Source organism: Hemibagrus wyckioides, linkage group LG27 (assembly GCF_019097595.1).
Source record: "Hemibagrus wyckioides isolate EC202008001 linkage group LG27, SWU_Hwy_1.0, whole genome shotgun sequence".
NCBI lineage: Eukaryota > Metazoa > Chordata > Actinopteri > Siluriformes > Bagridae > Hemibagrus > Hemibagrus wyckioides.
In genome coordinates this window covers 16,804,559-16,812,058 of record NC_080736.1, presented here as the reverse complement: position 1 = coordinate 16,812,058, position 7,500 = coordinate 16,804,559, and the positions used below count along the sequence as shown (strand labels likewise).

At 43.9% G+C, this 7,500-nt stretch overlaps 2 protein-coding genes across 3 annotated transcripts in view; one reads left to right on the top strand and one right to left on the bottom strand.

Annotated features, from left to right (window-relative positions):
- si:ch211-246m6.4 (transcription factor 15) overlaps positions 1 to 2,742 on the top strand; it is a 3,082-nt gene extending 340 nt beyond the window's left edge. The window contains exons 1-2 of one of the 2 annotated variants that reach the window (XM_058381665.1): positions 1 to 293; positions 2,037 to 2,742. The exon at positions 1 to 293 is cut by the window's left edge and continues 340 nt beyond it. In XM_058381665.1, coding sequence (XP_058237648.1) covers positions 1 to 293; positions 2,037 to 2,066 — 323 coding nt within the window. In that variant the 3' untranslated portion in view covers positions 2,067 to 2,742. Of the gene's footprint in view, positions 358 to 2,036 lie in introns of both variants that reach the window. The other variant, XM_058381666.1, reaches the window with a different exon arrangement.
- A 1,588-nt stretch (positions 2,743 to 4,330) lies between these two features.
- Positions 4,331 to 7,500, bottom strand: part of LOC131347547 (eIF5-mimic protein 2-A) — a 45,421-nt gene continuing 42,251 nt past the window's right edge. The window contains exons 5-12 of the mRNA XM_058381664.1: positions 7,158 to 7,223; positions 6,815 to 6,950; positions 6,287 to 6,396; positions 5,585 to 5,755; positions 5,347 to 5,493; positions 5,088 to 5,226; positions 4,778 to 4,900; positions 4,331 to 4,670 (exon numbers count right to left, since the gene is read on the bottom strand). Of these exons, the coding sequence (XP_058237647.1) occupies positions 4,639 to 4,670; positions 4,778 to 4,900; positions 5,088 to 5,226; positions 5,347 to 5,493; positions 5,585 to 5,755; positions 6,287 to 6,396; positions 6,815 to 6,950; positions 7,158 to 7,223 (924 nt within the window). The 3' untranslated portion in view covers positions 4,331 to 4,638. The remainder of the gene's footprint in view (positions 4,671 to 4,777; positions 4,901 to 5,087; positions 5,227 to 5,346; positions 5,494 to 5,584; positions 5,756 to 6,286; positions 6,397 to 6,814; positions 6,951 to 7,157; positions 7,224 to 7,500) is intronic.

Below are 7,500 nucleotides of genomic sequence, written 5' to 3'. Positions count from 1 at the left end.
AACAGCGGCAGGCGGCGAATGCGCGCGAGCGGGACCGCACGCACAGCGTCAACACGGCGTTCAGCGCCCTGCGCACGCTCATCCCCACCGAGCCCGCCGACCGGAAGCTATCCAAGATTGAGACACTGCGCCTGGCCTCCAGCTACATCGCGCACCTCGCCAACGTCCTGCTGCTCGCCGAGAGTGGAGGAGACGGACCTCCGTGCACGCGACACCGAGAGACCCTCGTGCACGGCGGCGGGGGCGCGCTCAGACCCATTTGCACCTTTTGCCTCGGAAATCAGAGGAGAATGGTGAGTGAAGAGGAGGCGAGATGATGTGAAGTAGTCATTTCCTGTCAGAAAGGAAGATTCCAGAGTGTGTAGATATTATTATTATTATTATTATTATTGTTATTATTATTATTTTGTGTGTGTGTGTTTCAGAGTAAACATTACACTCACCTAAATACTAAAGTAAAACATCAGGGGTCTTCACTCTGAAAGGTGCAGACTCAAACGTGTGTGTGTGTGTGTGTGTGTGTGTGTAGTTTGCCATGTTGTGTAGTAAATCTGTTCTCAGGTCTGATTTGTGGACCTGCTGCCTCTCAGAGTTTCGTGTTGCTCTAACACACCTGTCCTGAGAGCTGATGTGTGGAGTCAGGTGTGTTAGAGCAAAGTCACAGTCCTAATGTCGTCCACTCTGAGCTCCGGGCAGCAGCTCCACAGCAGAAGAAAACAGAAACACACACTGGACAAGCAGATCTTGAGTTGTGTTGTGTGTTCTATATTATTTATATGGATTTGCTCTGTAACTATTCTGAGATTTTTTCTCCAGCAGTCTCAGGAAATGAGGTCTGATGTGAGCAGTAATAAACACACAAAGCGCTTATACACACCAGTAAACACAGGGTGGCAGGAGAAGGAGGCTCTGTGACTCTAGATGGAGCTTGTGGTTCTCGGGATGGAAAGTGTAGGAACGCAAGCAGGAGGAGGAAGAGGAGGAGGTTAGCCTTTGGTTGGACAAAGCAGGAGCTTGAGCACTCCAGAGGGCAGGAGTAGATGCTTGCAGATCTCAGGGTTGTGTCTCAGGAAGGCAGGAGAAGGATTTTGTAGGTCTCAGTATGGACTAAGCAGAAGTTTGAGAGACACAAGATGGTAGGAGTTGGAGCTTGTGAGGCTCTGGATGGAAAAAGCAAGAGTTTTTTAATGAAAGATGGAGGAGCTTGAACAGTCCAGAGGTCAGGAGTAGAAACATGGTTCTCAGGCTGGATTAAGCAGGAGCTTGGGTCTCAGGGTGGCAGGAGGTGGAGCTTAAGGGTTTGGTGTACTCTAATTGAACCCAAGCTGCTGCATTTTGGACTAACTGGAGTTTAGTGATTGACTTCCAGCGCCGAGTGTCCTCCAGTAACCTAATCTAGATGTTACTAGATGAAGTGCATGAACTAACTTCTCTACATCGCTTACGGACAGTATGTTCCTTTTATCTTGGCAATATTCCAGAGATGTTATGGGTTACTTGAGGCTCGAGGTTGTGCTTCAGGCTGAGTGTGAGAAAGTCACCGGACATGTAGCGTTTAATGACGCTAATACAACCTGCTAACACGGTGATGAGGACTAGAGGATATTTATAACCCAGAGTCAGCAGCAGAGCAGAGAGAACTAACAGCAAGCTTCAGAATAATGAGTCTGATACAAACCACAGCGGACCAAAGACTGAGCCTTGAGGAACAGCCCCAGTTCCCTTACAGACAATTCCCAGTTTACTCTCACACACCGTCACGTGAGAGTGAAACCAGGTCCTTTCACACCAATACAGGCACAGTTCCCCCGGTTATAATATTATTATAGCAAAAGCTGCACTACAAACTCGTCCATGTCCATGTGTTCTCTGGAGAGATGATCACACACACACATACTTCATGTAGATTTAAAAATAAAGTCTAGGTTTATTAAAACTTCTGTCAGTTTTTAAGAAGCTGATGTTTGTGTGAGACAAAACTGAAGAATCCAACACACAAATGATGTTTTGTGTGTGTGTGTGTGTGTCTTTGGCAGATGCGAGCCGGTGAGAATCCAGGTGTGTGAGAATCCTCGTCCTGCTCCAGCAGCTCCATGTTTACATGTAAAGACTTTCTCTTCACCTCAGACGGACAGAACTAAAAGCCTTGCTGTATATTTTCTTTCAAAAACTCTAAAAACGAGGACAGACGGAGGAAGAAAAGACACGTGAAGAATGCACTTTCCCCCCCCGCGCGTTTACAAACGTGTGTATGTGTATGTGTGTGTATTTGCCCTTGTGTTTCTTGGTGAATGTAACCGGAGCCGTGTGTAAAAGCAGCACCTGGCAAGACGTTATTTCAGAAGCCTGGACGAGCCTCTCCTTAAAAAACACCACCACCACGTGTGTGTGTGTGTGTGTGTATGTATATCCCTCGTGTGTCACATGACAGTAACCCAAGCCCTTGTGTGCTGCAGCGGTTGCTGTCAGTAGGCGACAATGATTTGGGTTGCCATATTGGATGTTTTTACTCCAATCTGTGGAAAAAAAAAAGATGAATGTTATATGGAATGAAGTACGAAGGCAAAAGGTCAAAGGTTATAGATGTTAAGTAGTGGACTCCCAAATAATGGTCAGTGTGATGCAGCTGGAGAAGCAGAACAAATTAGAAAAATCCTGAACTGACAGAAATCTCACTATTCCTTTATGCAAACGTCCTGCTGCAGCAGGATGACTTCACACACACACACACACACACACACACACACACAGTAACACACACTTCACCATGAAAGCCATGCTGTTATCAGGAGGTACACCTTGACCTTTGTTTGCTCGAAAGTTTTCATTTTAGAAAAGCTAATGCTGATGAAATAAACCTTACACATTACTTCAGGTTTTTGAACTTGAGAGATTCTCCACCTCAATCATCAGGATCTTTAATTTCACGCTGAAACCTGTGATCATTTGGGGTGTTTTTCCACCAGATAAGTGCAAACCCCCAGATCGCTGCTGTAACAAGCCGTTTGCAGTGTGTACAGGTGTGTGTGCGTGTGTGCGTGTTGGCCTACCTCTAATGAGCTCAGCAGGGAGAGTGTTTAAACCTCAACATACTTGAACTTGTCCTTTGCACACGAGCATCAGAAAGCTGCTACTGAACAAATGTATTTTTTTTGTACAATAAAAGAACTTTGTCTGTAATCTGTGTGATCATTTTACAGTAAAGGGAAAAAAAAAAAAAAACGCAGGCTGTAAATCTGACCGAGAATAATCAGAACAGACGGAATGAAAAACAAACTTAAAGCGGTTGTAAATAAAATCACCTAAATAGATTTGGCTCCACCTAGTGGACAGAACAGGAAGCACTACAGGATTAGTCTGGAGAAAATCCTGTGTTCTGATTGGTCAGAAGGTATTGATTAATTATCCAGAACAGCAGAGCAGGTTTAGATCAAGGCTCTGGCAGGTTGAATTGTTTCCATAGCAACAGCTCGTTCACAGGGACAACCGATGTAAAACTCATCACTGAACTGCGACTAGACGTTTAACATGAAGGAAGGAGTCTCCAGTGTCAGCACTTTGCAGCAGTCACTTGTAAAGCTGCATGTAAACTCATCCAGGACAGTGGAGTCTTCAACTACTGCATTTTATCTTAAATAATTGGAGAGAATAAAGAGAGGCTGCTGTGGGAATGACTGTTTATGGCTGTGATAACAGGAAGTAACTAAACTTAAACCTTGCCAGTACTTCTAATCACTGAGGAACAAGAACACGGTGTGAGGCTCCACCCTCTGTTCTCCTGTAACACACTGACCTGTTACATCCCATGTGACCACACTGACCAATATGCTGGAATACTTCAGGAATTAGATCAAGTGTCCTATATTTGAGATGCTGACACTAAAGGGTTAATGAAGCCAGAAGACATCTAGTAGCCAAGGGACAGAACTGCTTCATAAACATGGACACAGCTTCGTTAGCTAATGAAACACCATACACAATTTCTCCTAAATCTTTAAACGTGAAAAAAAACAAGACTATGTAAGAGGCACTTGATAATTTCTCGTTTTTATTTCTTTAAAAAAAGTCAACAGGATTAAAGAAATCTGAGAATCAAAAGCAGAGAGAAAGTTGGGTGTCTGACAGGACAACTAGCTGGAGGAGACTAGTTGGTGAAGCTAGTGATGTTTTTACAGGGGGGGGGGGTGTCAGGGCTTTAAACCAGATCATCCTTCACTCATCGGTCCAATCCACAATCGTGACGGTCTGGGATTTTAACTCGTGCATTTCAGCCACATTTGAGGCCAAAAAAAAAAAAAAGGAATGTAAAATTTGAGTGAGATCATTTGGAAAAAAAAAAAAAAAAAAAAAAAAATTACAAAACCCAAAAAAAAGAAATCCTGGGTTGCCAATTCATGATCTGTGTTTAGTGTAAACCTTAAGATCAGATACAAAAACAAATCTGTTAAAAGTAACCATTATAAAGCCCTTAAACATCTAAAGTGTTATGATTTTGGAGGGGGGGGGGCACACAGAAGGAAGAATTTAAAAAAGAAAAAAAAAAAAAAGTTTGTGGAGGGAAAAACGTAAAACTCGGAAAGACGAGCACTTTCTTTTGTAACAAAAACATTCTGCTAGTTGGGCAGTGGCTGAAGCGTCTCAGTCTCCCTCCTCCTCGTCAGATTCAGACTCTGAAAAACAAAAACACTCCTTTATCACATGCATGGTGGTCAGTGATGTCCAGATGTGAGTCAGGTTCATGGTGGTGGTGAAGGTTGGAGCTAGGGAGGGGCATTACCTTCCTCAGCATTCTTCAGCCACTCCACAAACTTCTTCATCTGCTCCAGGAAGACGCTCTTGCCTTTGGCCAAGTGCCCTTCAGTGTACCACTTCAGAATGGCTTCCTCACTCAGAACGTCAGCTAGACACCACAACAATCACACTTCAATTATCTATTCACAAATCAGGTATCTGCAGTGTACACAGCTGTACAGTGATCAAGTGCTGGGAGGAACAACACTCAGTTCTCCACTCAAAGGGCAACAAACTAAAACCTGGGAGTTCACAGAACTGTTCCTGTTCACTCAGCAGCCCAACAGCACACGCACCTTTGTAGAGCAGCACCACGATCTTCTGGAAAGCCTTCATGAAGTGGATGTTGTCGTAGCAGTACTCCTGGATCTTCAGGAGCAGAGTGAGTTCGGACAGGCCCTGTGTTGTGAATGCTTTCAGCAGCGGGCTGTATTGCTGCAACAAGCACAAGGAGGAGAGACAGTCAGCTCTTACCCGTGTCAGTCTCTGAACAAACGGTTACTATAGAAACATGAAAACGAGGACATCAGTATAAAGCTGTGATCCGTCTCGTACCTTCAAGTGTTTGATGGCTTGCTCGGTGACGAGCTCCTCTTTCTTGTTCCACTCCACAGAGCTCATGACGCTCGTCCATACGATGCCGATCATGGTCTGCTCGGAGATGCTGGTCTTCTTCATCTCCTCGCGCACATATCCAATCATCTGCAGTGTGAGAGAGACGAGTTAACACGACGCAGCAGCGACCCTACAGAGCGTTCCTTCATGGAGAGGAGCAGTGTGACAAATTACTCACGTCTTTAAGGGTCTCCCCACGCGCCATCTGCTCCTGCAGCTCTTTCTGCAGCTCCTTGCGAGCACCGATGGACTGCTGATTGCGAGCGAAATCGGAGAGCTCCTTCAGACCGGCATCTGTGAAGTATTTGGAGAAGTGCTCACAGCTCCGCTTATTAGCCGGAAAGAGCTCCTGTGTAAAAAAGGAATTCCAGGATGAAGAGTGCACACTGAAAGCACTAAAGAGCTAGTTTATTACACAGTAAGCTGAACATCTCAGGCCTGGGTCCTGGTTCAGTTTCTGGAGTATTTGCATTCTCCATTTTAATCTGCATCAGACCACTAACCTCTGAGGTGACAGTCACAAACCACACCCACACCCCAAGGGGGAATTATTGTGCAGATTTATTACTCAGTTTCACTCACACCTACACTCACATTTAACACTACTTTAATGGTATAAATATATTTTAGAGTTTTCAGAAGTTACACCATCAACAGTACTTTCTAACCATGACACTCCAAAGTAATCTTTTGGTCAGAATGTGTGGCTGGACACACGACATCACCACACACTTTTCTGATAATGTTCAAAAGTCTCAGTTACTGAGGTATAATTCCATGTTCTCCCTCACCCAATTTAAGAGGTTTAATCAGTAAAGCTTTCATACAGCCAACAGTGCAGTACAGCAAGCTTCCACCTGAAGCAGAGCGTAAACTTTACCATCAGCCTGTTGTCCATGCCGACTTTACGCAGACTGGCGGCGACAGAGTTGATGTCCTTCTCGTTGATCCAGGATTTGAACAGTTTGACGGCGAAGGCAGCAGATACACCTGTAAAAATCACATTATAACCAACACTTATTCTCATCTACATCCATGCTTTAGTCATGAGGCAACAGGTTAAAGTTTAAAAAATGAGATGCAGTAAATACTGTGCATCATTTTAAGTACAATTACAAACTCAGTTAATCTGATTATTAAACTCTGCACTTTATTTCTTAGATTCCCCTCACTAAGGAGTACACATTGGCTTCTTTTAAAAAAAAAAAAAGAAAAATGACCTGAAGTATTGGAATAAAGTGCTGGGAAATGTAATTCTGATTTTGTAATAAATTATGGCTCACCATTGAGGTATAAACTGGTAATATTCTACATCAATAAACTAAGATTAAAAATGCAGCATTGCCATTTGGATGAAGGCCATTAACACAAGTTGGTGCTGAGAGACAGGAACACTGCTCTGGGTTACCTTCTTTGACCAGGTTCTCATTGAAGAGGCTGCTCAGGATGGACGCCGAAATATTCCCATTGGCCAGCAGGATGCCCGTCAGCATGGCCAGCTTGTTGCGCTCGGACTCTGTGAAGCCTTTTAAAAACAGCAGCAGCTACAGGAGAGAAGGGAGGAAGTAGTTAGTTGCACAAAGGTTTCTGCAGGATATGATTAGAGAGAAAGGCATCACCATTATCTCCACTGCACAGAAGATAAGAATTACAGGAACAGAGATATCACCTTATAAACTAAGAGTTACAGCACTGACCCAAGACAAAACCTTCAGGTACACAGATTAGACAAGTTTAACTTGATAACTCACCTTCTTAATCTCCTCCTCGAACCCTTTCTCCAAGTACTTGTACCGCCTGATCAGCTTGTTAAAAACCTACACAGATGAGAATTACAGCAAGTGATGAACAATTACTCAATTACTCAGAGCAACAACACACTGAGAATATTCCAAACACGGAAAATAAAATCCATCTCAAAATTAAACACCGACATTGATTTCTTCTCCAGAGTAAACGTGACAAAGTATAAGCAATCAGACCCAGACCCAACAGATTAATCTGGAAGGGAGCGGGATAGAGAGTACAACTAAACGAACAAAAGGTCACCTGCAACAACATCCATGACGACGGTGGTACTAAAAGTGACCGATA